This window comes from Pieris brassicae, chromosome 10, assembly GCF_905147105.1.
Source record: "Pieris brassicae chromosome 10, ilPieBrab1.1, whole genome shotgun sequence".
NCBI lineage: Eukaryota > Metazoa > Arthropoda > Insecta > Lepidoptera > Pieridae > Pieris > Pieris brassicae.
The window spans coordinates 5,091,677-5,112,393 of NC_059674.1; the positions used below are offsets into that span (position 1 = coordinate 5,091,677).

The 20,717-nt window shown below is 32.3% G+C and overlaps 1 protein-coding gene across 3 annotated transcripts; it reads right to left on the minus strand.

The window, feature by feature from the left end:
- Positions 1-171: 171 nt before the first annotated feature.
- Positions 172-20,298, minus strand: LOC123715187 (BCL2/adenovirus E1B 19 kDa protein-interacting protein 3). 3 transcript variants are annotated; one of them, XM_045670087.1, is made up of 8 exons: positions 20,061-20,298; positions 5,843-5,975; positions 5,059-5,140; positions 4,914-4,972; positions 2,844-2,937; positions 2,531-2,634; positions 1,720-1,798; positions 172-1,247 (listed from the first exon to the last, which is right to left on the minus strand). In XM_045670087.1, exons 1-7 carry the CDS (start codon positions 20,098-20,100, stop codon positions 1,744-1,746), a joined length of 567 nt encoding a protein of 188 aa, XP_045526043.1. In that variant the 5' UTR covers positions 20,101-20,298; the 3' UTR covers positions 172-1,247; positions 1,720-1,743. The 3 variants fall into 3 exon arrangements, with proteins under 3 accessions (XP_045526043.1, XP_045526041.1, XP_045526042.1); XM_045670085.1 differs by having other exon boundaries at positions 173-1,247; positions 1,714-1,798; positions 20,061-20,297; XM_045670086.1 differs by lacking the exon at positions 20,061-20,298 and adding an exon at positions 9,664-9,829 and having other exon boundaries at positions 173-1,247; positions 1,714-1,798.
- Positions 20,299-20,717: the final 419 nt, after the last annotated feature.

Genomic DNA, 20,717 nt, shown 5'->3' on the forward strand with positions numbered 1-20,717 from the left:
AAAAATCTGTATTAAACTACTATAGTTATATAGTAAGAGTGATACGTCCTCCAAATAAATATATATATTTTTATGATGGTTTTTCTTTCTGTACCTACATGTATGTTTTAAATACATGTAAAATTTACTGGGGAAAGGTTCTTTAAAAATAAAACTCGAGTCTATTATTAAAATGCGTATTTATTGAATTACTTCAAGCGCTTAAAACTAATGATTAGGATTATGACAATTATTTACATATCTCTAAATGAAAATCAATGATACAAAGGAAATAATTCTTTTACGATTCTATAACTACTATAATAATTTAAGTGCTCTACTTGAAATAAATCGTCATTGATTTTCAGATATGAAAACATTGAATTTAGTAATATTCTTTATCATTACATATTTTATTTATAATTTATAATAAATCCAAAAATTCAACATTCCAATCAGTTGAAAATTTATTTTAATTAATTTTGTCATAAAATTTTGGTATTAAAAATATATAGACTTCGGATTATATGGTGTTCAATCTATTCTTTACTAGGTGACGAAGGGTCACCATTTTTTTTTAAATTATGGCCATGTTGTATATGAATAGAATGAGCAGTTATTGAGCAACTTAGTGATGTGTGACAATGAATACAATTTGGGTCCCATATAAAAATGTAATTACGTCGAAATCACAGTTAAGATAAACAATATTAACTATGTTTTACTACGTTAACATCTATTATGAACTTATTATTAAATATTTTTAATTAGATATAACATTTCCTCAAATCATTTTAATATACATGGCAACATTTTGGAATAGAAGCTTTTTTTATGAAAGAAACAGATATTAAAAAAAATCTACATTTTTATAAATCAAATCTGTGCTACATTGACATAGAAAAATATAAAAAAATGCAAAAATAAACACCTGTTTAAAATAAAGAAAATCTTGTCTCTTACTTTAATAGACTTATACGCTAGAATATTATAAAAAGTGTCATTACAAAAATCGATGTGACTGAAATAAAAACAAATTCCCCTATGTTAACAGAAAATAAAAAAAGACATGTTAGAAAAAAAAGTAGAATAAAGATTATCCCCAAATCAAAAGACAACTAAAACATAGTTAAAAAGTCAATCACATCAATTTTTATACAATACAAAAGATCTACGTCTAGATACAAAGATTATTATTTTTTTTATTTTTTATTTTTTTTCTAATCTTCCCACCAGGCGTGACCGTTTTAGCTACTAAACCTTACAATCTGAAACAAAAAAAGCATATTAAATTTAAGAAACTTAACTTGCTCAGGGGTTGTGCATTCTTAGGCCAGTGGCCAGTGAAACAATAACTCTTTCGGGAAGCATAGGGGTATTTCGGGGATCAGCACCAGGTATATCACCTAACCAACATACAAGAGCTATATTGTTTCATAATACACATGTTTAGTAAGGACCTTAGCATTTTTAGGAGATTTAATATTTTTACATGTGCTTTCTATTCGTGTTATTATTTGGAACAGTTTTTAAAATTCGTTTTAGTATTCAATTTTTTAATTACTTTGACACTTTACATCCATCCAATTTACCAGTCTTATCAAGACCGAAGGAAAGTATAAAAAAACATGGTCCCATTTTGTTTTGGTCCATAGTACAAATTCAATATAAATAATTGAAAAAAGTTTACCTATTATTGACATAGTTTAAGTAAATATTAAAATATAGTAATACCTGTACCCATCATATCAGTCTTTCATATATTCAGTTCAGCACAATCAGTCTGGGAGGGAGCATCCCCTTTTTGCTCAACCAAACACTGAAAAATATATTATTTTTCATTTAATATAATACTCATCAAATAAATTTATAAAAAATTACTAAAAGTAATAAAAAATAGCAATTTGTAAAGGTTCTATAATCACTAATAACTATAACGGTTTTTAAAAATCTTATCAATATCTTGAGTCCGTTACAAATGCAAAGTTAATGTTGCTTTAATGTAAGGAATATTATTTATCATTAAGTTTAAGCTGCATATACCAAAAAGAACATATTGTTTCGCCGGGAATCAAACCCAGGAACTCCGGGCTATCTGCCTGTAAGAAAATGAGGGTAATAGACTGGACGAAGCTTTGCATTATCATTTATGCTAATAGGCAAATAACTGACCTACATAATATAGGGTTTCTAAATATCTTTACGGACCGTAATCTTAAAGCAATAACTATTATGAAGAATTATAATCACTATTTAAATTTGTCATTTTTGTTTATTTTGCATTAAGATGGAATATTATGGTTCAATAATAAAAATATATCTATCTTTTATGAATCAATAAAATATTTTTTCAGACAAAATTGAACCAAAATGTTATAGAATGTAAAATTAATTTATTTATTTTTGTGGTAACCTGATTATTTTTTACTCCAGAAATCGAATCCTATAAGCTTAACGAAAAAAACGTTTCCATTTGACTAGATGAACTCTTGTAATTATTAGGCTTATTTGACAGCGACATTAGTTACTCAGAGCTAAAAATTACTCTTACCCAATTCCAGCACCAATGAGAAGAGACACAATGTTGGTGACAAGAACGGCCGCTACAGCACCGCGACTAAACAGGCAGGTGCGACGGACGGAGAGACAGTGGCTCTGGGAATACATATAAATGTTAAAATGTATTTTAAGGCAAACCATTTTTTTTTTTAATTTTTTGTCTGTGCCACGTGTATTGCAAGGTCCGTGTAGAAACAGGGCTGTCGTAGGATTTGCGGTAATCATCTTGATAATGTTATAAAATACACCTTTTGTGAAAAAAAATAATATCTCCGCTATAGAAGACAATACTAAATCCATCTTACCTGCTGCATATTAGCCTGCTGCTCCAGAACCTCAATAGAGGAGGTGGCAGAGGGAGGTCCACGAGCATTTACCGGGTGCTTGAACCGCCAGTCCCTGCAAAACACCATTCTAAATTATATTTTTTTTTTGTATTGCTTAATATATAATTTATATACTCGTATATAAATTAAAAGTACAAAAAACACCAAAAGCTAAGGGATTTAACAAATTTTTAATTCTTTATATACATATATATATATATATATATATATATATATATCTATATATATATATATATATATATATATATATATGTACATAGTTCCTAAAGTTTAAGATTTAATTCTTGAACGGAAATCACGCAAAATAATTGTTAACTATATATAACTATTTACGAGATACATGTGGTTGTATGGAGTGTTATTTTACCCAGTTATGTATACATTGTCGTCTTGGCTATGGAAGGATACAACCAGTTAGAGGTAAAGAGAGACCTTACTATCACAATATATATTTTTAAGGTCCTTAGAGTAATGCGGAAATGTTGGAGACTGGGGCGGGTGCCAAATAATGTTCGGATATAAGCTGTCGCAATTGCTTGCAGTGCCTCGAGCGCGTACAAATTTACTCAGAGAAGCGCCATTTACGCATGTCTTGCGCACTGGCTGAATTCGCAAGAATTGCATTATTTATAATTAGTTATAAATAGGTTTACGTTATGTGTTCTTGTTTTGTTTATATTATGTCTTTAGTTTTTTAGTTTATATATTAATAAGTTTTCTATTGTACGACGGGCGGTGAAAAAGTTTGCGGAATGGCGGGGTTGGCGGGGGTGAGTTTACACATCCAGGTAGGCGCTTATAATTAAAAGTGACTCATTGTTAGGATATCCATTCTCCTGAGGTATCAACGAGTAAACAGGTAAGTTGGGTAGAGACTAGCCACTAGAAAAAATTGAACAAAGCGCCGTTCCATAGCAAACAAGGAATGACATCTCAAACCATCTTACAAAAGATGTTAGTTGTTTATCGGAGACTCCGCTCCTGGTAAAACCATGATTTATAAATGGCATGCCCTTTTCAAACAAGGAAGACCCGCGACCTGGACGGCCAATTGAGGCTAAAGATAAAACAGCTTGCAGCAGTAGTTGGAGTAAAACAAACAACCGTATTGAACATCCTACATCAACAACCTGAGTTGACTAAAGTCTGTGCAAGTTGGGTCCCGAAAATACTTTCTGCTCATCAAAAACGTGAACGGGTAGAATGTCGGAGTTTTTGGACCGCTGTGAACAGCAAAGGGGCCCAATTGTTACTGATAATGAAACTTGGTTTCACCTTATGAACCTGAGTCGAGCAAGAGTCGATGCAGTGGCATAAGGCACACCCGTCCTAAGAAGTACAAGGTGTCTCAATCGAACGGAAAGATGATGCTGATGATCTTTTGGGATACAGAAGGCATTCTTTTGATCGATTACAAGGAACGTGGTGCCTCCGTGACGGGAGTATACTACGCTTGTTTACTAAATCAATTAAAAGAAGCTGTTAAAGACGTGCATACCAGCCATGTTATGACGGGTGCTATTCACCGATGCTGTTTTGAAAAACTGCGTCACCCACCTACACACCAGACCTGGCCCCTATCGACTATTATCTGATTCCAAAAATCAAGCATGAACTACGTGGAAAACTGTTGCGATGATGATAGTGAAGTCTGCAATTTCGGCCTATTTTGATGACCAAGACAAATCTTTTTTTTTCGACGGTATTAATAAGTTGTTTGACAGATCTGATAAATGTTAAGGTTAAGGGAGAATACATTGAAAAGGAAAAATAGTTTAATTCAGTCATTCCGCGAACTTTTTGAGGGCGTATTTGTATTAAGTTACTGTAAAAATCCCTCCTCCCATTTTTTATCTATAATTGTTAATTTAACCAATTGAGACCATCACATTGTAGTAAAAAGTTATTTCTTTATATCTAAGCCTATAGATATCCTATAGATGTTATATTATTATTTTGAAGCTGCTGAAATATTATTATTCCGATAAATAATTATAAATTACAGATTTTATTAAATAAATAACTTACTTAGGGGGCAGCTGGTCAGGCCGGCTGCTCCATTCCCAAACCCAATCGTTGGATTCATCCTGGAATTTGGACAACATATAAGTTTGAGTTTTAATAGTATAGTGCATAACGCTAAACATATAGCTATTGAAACCATCAAACATACCCTCCAACAATTAATGTAGACTCCCTTCAGCTCATCTTCAGTAGAGGGCTCGAGGTTCGGACTGTTGGGCGGCGATTTAGGACTGAAACCATGCACATATATTTCATATACATGTAAAAGATTGCCAATTTACAGCTGTTGAGGACGAAACACTCCTTCTTAGATTTAAACTCGAAACGTCAAAAACATCTTCCTTTTACGCGACAACTACCCAGAATATATACTAAAATATGATATTTTGCTAAGCGCTATACTCGAAAATAGCCGGCAACCAATTCAAGAGTTTTTAAATTTATTTTTTTAACTCTATGGTAAGTGTAATGGAAGGAAAAAAAGATAATACAAATATTTAGTAGTTAGGTTTTCATCACTATGGGGTAGCTTAACAAATGTTCCATATGTATGTAGCTACTAAAACGTAGGCTTAGTTAACCAATCATATCAAAGAGAAACAAAGTTCGCGTGGACAATTAAATACAAAACATCTTCTAATGAAATAATCCAAAAATATGTTCAGAACTAAGAATTAGCACAGAAAACTAATTAATATTTTATTAATACAAAGGATATTTGGTTACCTATTATTTCCACGCGAGTGAACTTAGACAAATGACATTGCACGGTTAACTTATATTACAAAATGTATTAAATATCTTTAAACTATTTACAATTTTATACCGAAACAGGAATATTTTCCATCTTTATCTCACGCTAAGTTTTCTTTCGGCTTCTTGGAAACCAGAGTCAAGTGGATTTTAATGTATTTATTTGAAACCAATTTTACCTGCCCTTCATGCTGGAGGCTCGCGAGTGACGAACAGAGGAGTCCCGGCTCTCCCTCTGAGCCTCACGCAGTAACCGAATGTATTCATTCTCAGCCCCATTAAGCCCACCAGAATTCAACTCCACCCACGATTCTGGAAGAAGCGAATAGTATTTTTACTAACTACAATTTAACATTATTTGAAGACACTGAATACAAAAGTTTTTTCGCGTTACAAGGGATACATTTGCGATTCACTTTTCGATGTATATTGTAACTTTCTGACACCACAAATCATGTTCCGTACACGGTGTAGATAAAAGAAATATTTCTATTCGATGACACCATGCGTATTTTAAACACAACACAACAACAAACACGTAGTGTATGGCTGCTATGTTTTAAACCGAAATATATATAACAGCAAGTAATGTATCTCTTTATCTCATCAGACAAGTTTCAATTGCATTCTTTACTTTCATTTATAAATATGTGTGTCAATATACAGTTTTTATTTTTAAATATTTAAGCTACAACAATCCCGTCGAGGGGCGTTACAAAGTTGGGCTGTCAGCAATTCGGGGAACACACGATGATATTGTATTTGAAAGGATTCCTTTGTATTTGTATTATCGTAAGCAGGTATAACAATTTGGGACTGGACAAATGAAATGGGGTGATTAACGGAATTCCCAGGTAACCGCAGAATTAACATAAGACACAAAACTGCCAATTCAACATATAAATTTGAAAGAGATTTAACATTTACTAAATATAAATTTATAACAGATAAAAAATCTTAAAGTAAAACTGGCTATTTATAACCTTTTAAAGTCAGAAACATTTAACAAAAATATTTAATCTTGAATTTACTTGAATACTAAATTATTTTAAGTATATTATAATAACCAAAACGAATCTATATCGTACATGTTTATCATTATCTAATCTAAGTTACGGTCTGTTACACAAGTTTAATTTTAGGGCGCAAAATCGAGATGGTCTCATTTATTCCTACTACAAATATCATCTACACTGTATTCCGAAATAATATTAAAATTTATGTTATGTTTAAAGAACAATTCTCCACTGCTTTTTATTGAATGCGTGATTTTCGTATCGACTGTACCACAGTGTTATAAAAAAGATCACGTGGCCGTTCACCAACCAGATATACCGATCATGTGGCTGGTAAATCGGTGGAGATGCTTCCTTGCAGACCATTACGCTCAAGGCTACTGACCGACGAGAGGCGTTCTAACCTAATAAATTCCATTACAGTGTAAATTCTATATAACGACACTGATGGGACTGTGCATTTTATGGCGTTATAGAGTTGTCGTGAAATGGTGAGAAGAAAAACGTATAGATAATCCATGACTCCTACTTATTAGTCGTGGTCAACATCAGTCTACACGTGCAAGCAATCCCAATTTGTAAAGAAAATAAAATTTCTTAGAAAATTCGTATGCATGATGCCGACAGTCGAGTTTATTGTGGGCTAGGATAATAAAGCAACAAAAGAACGTACACCGCTGCGCAGTTTTTACTAACTTTAGTAACTTAAAAAGTTTTTTATTACTCAATTGTTGTCGTTATTGAGATTGAGTGTAATGCTGTGTAGAGTGTATCATTGTGAAAACAAGCTAAACCAACCAAAAAGCCAATTGTTTTCGACGCTTTGGGAAGTACGTCGTTAAATCGAGAGACGTCACATGGAGTGTACACTGTATTTACTATATAAGAGCATCGATATATATATTTAAAAAAAAACACAGTATTTATAGAAACGGTATACCCACACAACCTGTTGTGACTTACTCTGTGGTGGATAACACATATGTATAACGGTATCAAGGGTATTTACACAAAGAAACATAGCATAGAAAATGACATATAAAATGGACCGACTTAAACATGCACTTCGTAATATATTCTAAAGTAAATGTAATTACGTATTTCTATTGATTGGTCGTGTAATTAAATAATCTATTAATTGATAATTCATTCATTTATACACGGGAATGAATCATGTTGTTTTTTTTTTTTGCTTCGCTACGACGGTGGAGCTATGCTTGAACATCCACAAAACTACTTAGTATTTTTGAAGACAAAATTAATATATTTCTTATTTATTATAGTACGATGTAAAAGTTCATTCAGTTCCAATGTATGTTGTTATATCTGAGTCGTAGTGTGATCGTAGTGGGTGTTTGTATCGGCTTGGCAGAACCGGTCCCTACAGCATTCCTCGCTTGTTTACTATTTGTTTACCAATATGGATAGAGTGTCTACTGTCTACCTGTATTTTTGTCTTCGAACAAAATTAAGCTTTCTCATGTGCGATTATCTTCATTAAATATTTTTATAGGATTTTTTATAAATAAAGACAACAATAAATAAGGTATAAACATATACTATAAGACGTACTTAACTTTAAATCGGTAGTATCAGGGCCAAGTTATTTATAAATCTTAGAGATTTTAGATTATTTTACAAACACATAAAAATTATAAGGTAAGCAACGAGCGGCCTTATCGCTAACAAACGATCTCTTCCAGGCAATCCTAAGGTAAGAGGAAAAACTAAAAAAATAAAAATGATGAGTAAAGTGCTAGTGCATAACCAAATGTTATATAAAAAATATAGTTAATCTAAAGTAATACAAAATAAGAGTATTAATAAAAAACTAGATTAGATACTTTAAAGTTTTCAATCCTTTAACAGATAATTTAAATATATTATTTATTTACTTTCATCAATGTTTGACATCAAACCTTATTGTATATACATATGTAATCCATCTATAGCGTTATCTTTACTATATTAGCTAAAGATATAAAAAGAACATATGATTACCAAATAAATAAATTCTGATTTTTTATCACCTTTAAAAGAGGCCTATATTGAAATAATGTATATCAATGGCAATTCGTGTCTAATAATTACTATACATAATACATATATTATTCGTAATACTTGTTAACACACGCTAACACGCAAAGCGAAGCGAAAAATTCAAATAAATATACAACTTTTATCTACAAACTAAATTTCAAGGACAAATAAAATTTTATTGTTTTATCAAAAAACGATTTAGCATTGAACACAGACGCAATAAATGAGGCCCTCAAAACAAGTAGCTTTGCAAACGCACGTATTCTTCGTATCCACATCAGATCTAGAAGAATCTAGCATTGCTTTTACAAATTTTTCAGACTAATATATTTGCATAATACAATAGGTTCCAACTACAGGAGACGACAGTATTTTGTTTGCTTTGAAAACATGACCAAAAATGGAGGCAATTAAATTCTAGATAAAGCAACAGAAATAAAATGTTCGCGTAAATTAACTTCTTGCAAGATGTGATATAAACGAACATAAAACCGGCTTCTTTTACGCCTTGTGAATATTTACACTAAAATAATTTTGGAATTATATTTTTATACAAAGTAGCGAATACACGAGAAACCTTAACCAGTCAAACTAGATTGAATCGAGTAAAGCGAAACTCCACGTCCCCGTTCACCAAGCTTCTGCACCGGATATAACTGATATTAAAACATGAATTTCTATTGTGAATAATTAATGTGTTTATTATAAAGACGATACATTTTGATATTAAAAGTAAGATTATTGCCTCCTCAGGAAATTCTTTCAAAGCTAGGTAGAAGATATCAAAAATTTCTTTCCAAAAAAATGTATTAAGTGTTTCAAATTTAGAATCGTTATACAATTAACCACAACCACAAAATAATTATGCTAATTAAAAATTAATATCACATACTATTAATAACACTGATAACGCCGAAATAATTTATTCAATAGTTAATATTTACCAAGTTCATCAACCGCTACTGCGCTCTTTGGTTCGTACATGTTGTGACACGTCACAGACAATACACAGATTTATTGCGCACTAAATGAAGATCAACAAAAAAATCAAATACACCGGCAGCGCGTCCACGCGCGCCGAGCTATCGAAGCAGACTGAGATTATTTTTGAATTACGAACGTAAACATTAAACAAAGCACTGCGTATGCGCAAATGTGAATGTACGGTGCATGTGCAATAATTGCGTAGCGCCATCGAAGGAATCGTGACGCGCGGCATGTCGACTTTTGGCAATAACATACGGATATAACTGTTCAATTAACGAATTGTATTAGTGCAATAAACTTTGATAATCTCTGAAAGAGCCATGTTTCGTTAATAATTCAAGGCAAAGCAGGATGTAATTATTAAACATCCAATTCCAATATTACAGACACAGTTTTTGTTTACGAGGTTTTTACTATGTAATTTACATGTGATAAAATTATTAGAATTAATCACTAATTCTCAACATATAGTACACAAATGTTTTCATATAAAGAAAAACTAATGTTGCTACAACCCTCGGTAATGGCGTCAGATTTCTGCATATAAAAAATCTAATACCAAGACTTTTTTGGTTCAAAGGAAAGATTTACCAACGATAAATTCTTTTCGTGTTGGACCGAGTGCGAAATGCACAAATAGAAAGTAAAGGCCATTGGACAGCCGGAATTCAAACCTCTGGGATGAGAATCGAACGCTCAAGCCACAAGGCCGATGTTTGGCGACAATATTATGAACACTAATAAAGGACGCAACTGTGATTCATACAAACCAGTTCACCTGGATGCACTAGACCTTACCAGCTAGGTTGTCCGCAACAGGAAGAGGAACTGTTCAAAGCTTGTAAAATCACTAAGTTATTACTCTTGAATGAGCTGGTACGTAGGTGGATATCTATGATATTGAGTTAAGAATTGTCTTGTTTTAATAATTTTAAAAACTACTAGCTAATAATTTGTTGATGTTAGCCGCAAATTATATATTAGGTCCTTACATATGAAATTGGCGTATTTCGTAATGGCCACTTTAATCACGATGTTCTCCTCTTTGGTAAGGAATTACAAATTCAAATTTGTACAGCTATTTACTCATGTATTTGAGCTTCGATGACCGTCATTCATTTGGTTTTTTCTTCTGTTTTTTTCTGTTTGCGTCACTCATTTTACAAAATGGAAAACTTAAAGTATCGCATTATTTACGAGTACGAGTTCCGCCGTGGCACTAGTGCTGCGGAAACGACTCGAAGGGTGAATGATGTGTATGGCGGTGATGTTCGGTTTTGGTTCCAACGTTTTCGTTCTGGAAATATCGACCTGCAGAACAAGCCCCGTGGACGGCCTGAGACCCAAGTTGATAATGAAGTATTGAAGGCTATTGTGGAAGCGGATCCATCGCAAACCACGTCCGAGTTAGCTGCAGGCTGCGGTGTTAGTGATAAAACTGTTTTAATTCACTTGAAGGAAATTGGGAAGATTAAAAAGCTTGAAAGGTGGGTACCTCACGAATTGACTGAAGCAAACCGGCAAACGCGCGTCGACTGCTGCGTTACATTACTGAACCGGCACAATAATGAAGGTATTTTAAACCGAATCATTACCTGTGGTGAAAAATGGATTCTTTACGATAATCGGAAGCGCTCAGCGTAATGGTTGGATCCTGGCCAGCCAGCCAAATCCTGCCCCAACAGAAAAATTAACCCCAAAAAAGTTACTTGTAAGCGTTTGGTGGACTAGTGCCGGTATTGTTCATTGCAGTTTTCTCAAATCTGGCCAGACTATTACGACTGATGTCTATTGTCAGCAATTGCAAACCATAATGGAAAAGCTAGCGACTAAACAACCTAGGCTGGTCAATCGCTCCACGCCACTGCTACTTCACGACAACGCTAGACCACACACTGCACAACAGACGGCTAACAAATTAGAAAAGCTTCAATTGGAATGTCTAAGGCTTCTTCCGTACTCCCCGGACCTTGCTCCAACAGATTACCATTTTTTCGAAATTTGGACCACTTCTTGCAAGGGAAAAAATTTAACTCTGATGGGGCAGTCCAAATCGCCTTCACAGATTTTATTGATTCCCGTCCGACTGGTTTTTTTAGTAAAGGGATCAATGAGCTACCTATAAGATGGCAAAAGTGCATAGAAAACAATGGTTCATACTTTGATTAATTAAATATATTATATTTAAAAATATTCGACTTTTTGTTCCTCCCATACAAAACGCCAATTTCATATGTAAGGACCTAATATTAAAAAAAGACTCTACGCACAAATGTCGAGTGTGGATTAAGGAGGTCTTCAGAAAGATTAAGCAAATACATGTTTATAACTGATTCAGGGAAACAATAATAATAAATCATAATTATTGTAAATTCATATAATTTCGTATATATTTCTCTCGAATATTCTATATAACTTATCTATTGTACATAATAAATAGAAAATAGAAAATAGACAAGTTAGGTTTCTTGAAGCTGAAGTGTCAATTTCAAAACAAGATCATTATCAGATAGGTGCGCAGGAGTAAACAATGGGGTGACGTCACAGCAGCTTAGGACAATAACAATGATTGTGTCACCTAGTCACTACACTTGTTATTTACAAGAACAAAACTGTTGGTCTCCTTCCATGGCATACCGCCTCGACAGGATGTATAAATAATATCCAAGCATTTCTCTTATGTAGACACACAGCAATACTTATATGAATGCATTTAATTGTTATAAAGCCATCAAAACGTCGTGTAATAATGTTACAATTTTGCGTCTACTGCAAACCAAAGGCAAATAATTCTTCGTCGTCATGGAATCTCCTTCGATAAATGGCGATCGTCACTATGACCGTAGACAATAATAGTTTTATTTTATTTAAACGCAAGGCATCTGAAATAAGTAATAATGTATACCAGCGTTAATTATAATATATTTACTTAAAATTAACGTGCAACATGTTGCGACGTAATTTAATTAAACAATACAAGGACAAAACTTTTAATCCCCAACAGCTGTATAAATTTGAACGAATATATCCAGAAATAATACTCGAATAACAAACCAAACGTATGTAACTGGTGATATGGAAATCGTAAATAAGACAGAGTCAAGGATTATGGATGCTTTTCTCTCGGCCTACATCCTCTGTCTTTGCCGATGAGTTGGGATCACCTATTCAAATTTAATGACGTGGAATAAGTGATACTTGCATCTTATGTTCTATAATAAACATATTTTATTTTTAGTCTCAAATTTCGTGAACACTTTCGTGAACATTCCATTATTGATTGAGGTATTGCCAGCGCCAGTTTTAAAATAAGGACAGCCAACGGGCATTACATTAAAAACAAAGAAAAAATAAAATGAAAACGTACCCTTTAAAAGTCAAACATAGAATGCATTTAATTTTCTTAATAAAAACAAACAGTGGAGCTACAAACATCAGTGTTGCCATATTTCTGTATGTGTTACGTGATATAGGCAAGTAATGTATTTGTCTATTATTTCGATATAGTTCTCCGTATAGTCGTAGCGCTTTTGCCGTAACTGGCTACCGCAACGCTTAATGTAGAGAGATACAATCAGAAAATAGGATTTTGAATATTCAACTTGCTTTTTACATAGATATCGTTGTATGACATAGACAATACTGTGTATCTGTGCAGTTGTAATATATTTAGCACAAAAGACGATTCTATATTTAGTAATTGAAAAATTGTTGCTATTGTCGGAACAGGAATAACGTGTATTAAGTGTCATGTACTTATAAACGATAATCTTATAAAACGTAGATTATTTTGCTACAATTTCAATCTCATTGAAAAAAACTCTAATATTACTTCAACTGTTTGATGTCGCTTAGATTTCAATCCTTTACATATTTTTTTTAAGCAACATCAAAATATTTTTGGCATTTTAAGGAAATATTCTTATAGACATATATGTATAGAAATAAATCAACGCTGCTATAAGTCGAAATGAGTTCAGTTTCTCAGTATAATTATTTTTAGTCGTATGATTTGCACCCTGTAATACAGACATTGCATTGAACCATAAACACGTTTTTCAATAAATCCTTTTCTCAGATACATTTTGTCTATGGATTAAATCAACAAATATATACAATAAAAACTATTTGGTTGGCACAAACCTACAAACAATTATTAGGAAATGCCTCACGGGAATGGCATCCTCATTGAGACTCAATTAATATTCGATTAGTCAATAGCACACGGAACTGTCATACGTGATATTAACCAAGTCCACACTTAGACACTTTACACTTTAATTATATATACGCCATTAGAAAATATTGCATATTGGAGAACACGTATGTACGTAAACAAACACTTCTCTTTCGAATTCTTCAAGATTTTAACGGTTTGAACAGAGTTTGTCCGAGCTGAATATATTCGGTAGTGGGCTGAACCTAATTTTTGATGATTTTTTTAAATCCTATTTTGTTTTTCTACTTTACCTAAAATTTCTGCTAATTATATTGTGTGCTTATTTTATCTTGAATATGTTTTAGTTGTATTTTTTTTTCTTTTTTTGAAACACTTATGTTAACTCCAATTGTCATACATTTTAGATGGAAGATTTTGTAAAATATGCATTAGATTTAGTACAATGTATGATGTGGTAAACTTTAATAAATAAAATAAACACGTTTCCTCCGCAGCATAATACTGAGCTAGGGCCAGTTACTGCCAACTACTAAAACCTGCCTTATTCCTGTCTTTCTTTCCATATTTTTTTAGTATATTTATCTTTTGATTATTATTATTCTTATGTGTGTTTCTTTGTAATAAAATATCTCTGTTTAATTGGAATCGTTTTACTCGGACCTACCATACGAAAAGTTATTGATAACACAAATACCCGTATATTATGTGGCACAGAGCATGTTATTAGTAAACAATCTTCAAATAACTGACCAGGATTGCGTCAACGCACTAGAAATATCTATTCGTAGTTAAGTAAATAATGCATTTATATCCGTTAGAGGTTTTATTTCGCAGCCTAACCAGTAACTCCTACTCATAAAACTGAATTATATCACTCCTGCTTTACTGTGCAAAGTATCCTTTTGATCTCCTTACGTCTTGATAACAGACGACCTGTCTTTAAATTTATTTAAAAAATTTCTTTCTGAGAATTTAATTTTCTGTCTCGTTTGGATTTTACATTTTCATTAATATTATTACTTTTTAAATTTTAGTTTAGTTTTAGTCAGTATTTCTAGTGTTATATGTATTCTTTTGTAAATTTTTTATACACTTTTTTTTATTATTCTTTACCCCCAGTTGGTCTTATTTTTTTATTTATTCTTACAAGGGTTGCCTGAATAAAATCGCATGTTAGCGATAGGGCCGCCCCTAATAATATATGGAGCCTATTTTTATATGTATCAATGTTTAAGGTAACGAAGTGTAATAAAATAAATGTTTTTGTATACATATGTTTTTTTTATAGAACGGGGGACAAACGGGTAGGAGTCTATATGTAATATCTATATGTTATTCGAAATAACAAAATTGTTGTGTCAATTAAACGAAAATACGAGAGGATTTCAGGTATAACGGCGATGAACGGGCTATCTGTAGTCGTTATATCCGGACTGCATAACAATCTCAGTTACAGAGATACATAGGCATGCGTCTGTACTCAGATAAGTTACACAGTTGCTACTCAGAATATCACTTTGTAAATGAACTGAATGTAAAACTGTGCAACTGCAAGCGTGTACGTTTTCCACACGGCAAAAGGCAGTTTCTTCCAGACAACCTTAACATAAATAATATGAACGTAAAAATAGAATACAATATATTCATATATGTAATATAAAAATTGATACGAACTATCGGCCCTTAAAAAGAATCGGCAAAACCTTTGGTAAATGAGGATTAACGATGCAGATATCGATGTAATATTAAATCATGTGTTATCTATATTAGTGTCCCATTTTCCTAACAAAGAAAAGTTCCAAACAAACGGGTCTGTGTACACACTGTTAGCCTCATTAGTGAGGTGAAGGGCGTTATTTACTGGCTGCTACGTGATTCACTGCGCGCGGGCTTTGTATTTGGTTTTGTTTATCTGTGTGTCACCCCAATGTTTTCAAATATAAAGTACAGTGCACTATTTATGACTGGATTCGGTGTACAGAGAAACAGTTTAAAATTAAAAAAAAATTGTTTATTAATTTGAAATTTATTTATTAATTAACATTACCAACGAGTCATGACACTTTATGTAAATAACCATTGTTATTTATGTACAATGCTACCTTTAAATTAAATAGATAGGTATAGTTATGCATTACATAGCTAGAGATTATTATAATACTAGCGGACCCGACAGACGTTGTCCGGTGTTAACTATGAATATTGATTTCGAATTGGTATAATTAACTAAAAATGCTTCATGATATACAACATTCTTTGTTTGTTTTTCTGGCGCGTATATAAATAGTTTTGTTGGTATTTCGACATGGGAACAGGCGACATATAACTGGCCATATGTATTTTATCAATATAATAACTACGATCGGAACATTTATTTAAAACGATATTTTTCTTACATCCTCTTTGACGATATTTGCAGCACGCATTCTGTCAATGATATGTCAAACGCCATAAGGTTACATGAAAAAAAAGTTTGAATAATATGAAATAGCGCCTTTCCACGCTATGTACCGAAAAACTGCTATCCTAACAAAAGTATTCTTAAATTTTCTAATTTTCTGCGCAATTCTCTTCTTCCATAACCTTTCAGAACCTTTTCCTGACAATAACAAACACAACAAAAAAATAATTAGCGAAATCGGTCCAGCCGTTCACGCGTGATGCCGTGACCAAGGGAAATAGGGATTCATTTTTATTATTTGTAATGTTTTAATGTTAAAGAAATTTATACTGTCAGTTGTCGTACTCCAAGAATCCCATACTCAATCGTTAAAAATCAATTTTCAATGTAAAAAACAAACAAATGAAGCCAACCTTTTAAGTCTGGGCCTCAGATTTCTGATCTCTTTCAACTTTTTTTTCTTATAGGCAAGTTGACGTTTTTCTTCACTAAATTAAATGCGCACATAGACAGAAAATCCATTTGGTGCAATCCAGGGGTCGAACCTAAAACCTCAGACATGAAAGTCGTACCTTGAAAGTACTAGGCCAACACGCGGGAACGGAGAATAAACAAGCGGAGGGATGAAGGAACGATGAAACGCATTTGAATGATATCATTTTCCAATAAAACAATTGACGTCAGAGACAGAAATAATGATTACCAGGATCGCACGTGTAGGAAGGAGGTGTGTTTGGCGAACCACCAACAACACAGCGCATCCACATGGCCTGTGTTTATAATTATTTTAACATTAAAAATAAATTTTGCTTCCGTTTTTAAAATTCAAAAACAAGACAAGGAATTCTTGACATAGGAATATTAAACAAAATATCTAGTGATAAGTGATTTTATAGGTCAAAAGGGGATTACTTTTATTGTTATCAATAAACATAAAATAACAAATACAATTTCGATAACGAAACAATAAAAGAACAAATTAATAACAGCGATAAGATAACGTCCAAAAACTATTGCAAAAAGTGTTTTTTTTTAAGTCGAAAGCCTGCTACAAGCCTCCCGATGTAAATATAACATCAAATAAACATGTAAATATAACATATAACATCAAGACCTCGTCCCTACAAAGTTAACACGCCGTGTGAGCGTGATCACAAATCAGCTTGCGTTGACTGTAGATCACGAATTAAAAATTTGAACTTTCATTGTAGTTAAATATCGTAATATTTTACTTACAATATATAATTTACCCTATTAAGTTTTACTTGCAATCAATGCTGGGTAATGTGATCATTAAGCAGGTGTATAATTTCTAGTAATCCGTCATAAAATGTTTACACGTGTTGTCATTTTCTAATACACACAGCGTGGCGTAATAGGTACATAATAATGTTCTTAAGAGACCATAGAACATTGTAAGAAAAATTATGATTGGAAATGTCTGAATTATGGTGACCTGTATTGGTCTTAAAAAACTTAAGTTCACATATTAAAAGCATCATCTTAAAATCGAGCAAACTTCGCTAATATAATTTAAATATAATTAAAATGGAGTATAAAGTAAATGATAAGCACTAGAAGTGCATAAAAGCCAAGTACTAATCACCTTGAAGGTCATGCACCTAGACGTCTCGAGTGAGGTCATTAAACCTTTTGTTTGGGGATGCTTTTAACACGGTCTGCCGCCCTGATACTTAGGAGTCGCGAGTTTGGTTACGCATGCGCAAAATATGGATACACAATACAGTGTTTAATGGACTTTTTTTTTAATTTTCAAAATATTATAATAATGGAAACCATTGCATGCCAAAAATTGGTTTCTTTGCTGGTTATGTGACATCTTTGACTGAACATTTTATTTGTTATGAATATTAGAATTTGCCAATGAACTCTTGAGGAATTTGATTTGAATATAATCTTATTTTAAAGGATTTTCACAAAGGTAGCAATAAGCTTTTCACTATTCAACTTTCTGTCTGTCGAAGATATCATGTTTTGTTCACTAATGATACATAATTTATAAACAAATAATTTATCTTATAATGCTAAACACTATGTTTGACAGACATTACACTAATAGACTAGATAAGTTATCAGCAAACCAATGATACATGTCTAACTTAACACTATAATAAACATTATTAATTTGAATATACACCGTTAAAGACCATAATACTTTACATTAACTACTAAAACGTTAAGACAAAAGATTTATATTATTTATATATATGTACGTTTGATTTTACCACCAAATTGTCTTGTTAAATGAATAATTAAATGGTAAAATTTATAACCTCTGGTGAATATAAAGCAGCAAGTTGGTGATCAGCCTTCTGTGCCTGACGCACACCATACATTTAATAATATTAAATTTTTGCATAAACTCGCTAAAACATGTTATAAATGGATGGATATTTTATCTACATCCAATAGACATGGGTGTAGATAAAATGGATCAATGAACTATATCACGTGTCACCCCCAGCAAATCTCAAGCATCCAATTGTATGATGTCAGCCTAATTTTCCAATTACTCCAAGTGGTTGGTCTTTATTGAGTTGACATAATATTGTAACCAGGAGATTTATAATGCACTCTCAAAGGAAATACCAGTTAAGCGTAATTATAGCTTGCATAATTTCAAGTAACTATCACTTAAATATACACTAAGAATCAAGCAAGTCCTAACACCTTTAATATAATATTCATAAAATGTTGTAAATAGGTGAGGTAAAAAAGAACTTCATTTAATTGCTATGTAATGTACACAATAGTAATTACACTCCATTTTGCAATATCCTTACATTTTTTTAAACTAATAACATTATCAGTCAAGTCTAAGCTTTATTTCACCCTGAACTATGTTTGAGTATAGATAGCTAATTCCCAGTTTTAACTTTTACATAATACAATCGTATGATGTTTGTACTGATAACACAATGGCCTTGTTTTTATCTACATAGTACTTAGCTAAAATTGTGTTCCAAGAGTAGTAGGTTTGCTATGAATTTAAAATATTTGTTTCCATTATATAAAGTAATAAAGAAAAATAATGAGAATGGGCAAGGAATTTTTTAGGCTTCAAGCATGCTTCGCAAGATCAAACCGTTTTTTCGATCATTAACGGGATGTCAGCCTCATTTGCCATTGGGAGGTTTGCACTCTCGTATTTAGATTAGCATAGTGCCAGAACTTTATATTTATTTGCATTTAACGCACCATATAAAAACAGCTTTAGTGCTAACTGTTATATTAGAAAACTAAGTTAAATATTTATTTAGCTTTCTTTAGTTTTATCGTCAGGTATGGTGAGTATAAACATGAGTATTTTTACAATTGTTGATTAATTATACTTTCTAGGACATTATACATTTTTTATTGTAAACAAAAACTGCTTTCACAATCTTAAGTACCTACTCGGTAATTAGAAACGCATTATTTCCTCTTTCCATCATTTTAATATACATTATCTTTAATCGATAAAAAGTAAATGTTTAGATTTAGGCACTTAACCTCGGCATTAGAACGTGGAACGTATTTAAGTATCTAGTATTCCAAGGACAAAGGCAGTAAACAAAGCCCATCTGTTGCAGAATTTCTAAAACAACTGCGCAGTTGTAAGTATATCTTAGAAATTTATTCACCCAAGCTATAAATAATTATAAACCCCGCGAAATCGTAAATTTTGATAAGAAACGTGAATTTTGTATTAGTCATGGGCCATGCTCAAATGAATTATTGTTTATTTACGTTGAATAAAAGTTAAAACTTACCACTCAAATCCTCCAGCGTATTCAACTTTCGCGTCGCCATTCTTGATTATGTTAAACTTGTTTTATAAGATAACTATTTCTATCAAATTTTCACTTGAAATAAAAATTCGAGAACCGATGCGTTGTAAAATATGTGTAAGGATAAACGTTAACGGTCTACTGTTTATCCCCTTTCGTATTTACACTAGTCTCTTTGTTATGTTTCTGATGTTTATAGCGCAAATTTTCTGTTGACAGTCGTCTGATTCATCGTGCGTGGCTACTGGCTATCATTCGATTTTTCCGGCCAATAAGATTTAAGATCCCTTAATATAGAAGCTAATGCATGACAGTGATTGGTCTAAAAAATTAAGTTTTACTTATATCAAGAAACCGGGAAATTGAAAAAAGGATATAGAATATCGTAATAGTCATGATATTATAATATGTTTTTTCATTAATATGAGTGTTAAATATAAGCTTAGCTTAGTTAATGATATTTTTATTAAACTTTATCCTTGAGTAAAAAAAAGTAAAAATTCGAAGTTAGAAGTACTAAAGAAAATATAATTTGGCGATCGACGTATACTACATGAAGTGTCAACTTTGTCTATGGTGTTTGACGTTTGTCTATTCATATATCTGTCGTGTCTTGTCACTCGAGATATTAGATATCTG

What these genes read in the sequence shown, in the direction of transcription:
- LOC123715187 (XM_045670087.1), bottom strand. Translation starts at nt 20,100, where the DNA reads ATGGCGACGCGAAAGTTGAATACGCTGGAGGATTTGAGTG. An exon ending in GCCTCCAGCATGAAGGGCAG is followed by an intron (nt 5,141 to 5,842) that starts GTAAAATTGGTT and finishes GCATGGTTTCAG; the next exon opens with TCCTAAATCGCCGCCCAACA. An exon ending in AGCAGGCTAATATGCAGCAG is followed by an intron (nt 2,635 to 2,843) that starts GTAAGATGGATT and finishes ATGTATTCCCAG; the next exon opens with AGCCACTGTCTCTCCGTCCG.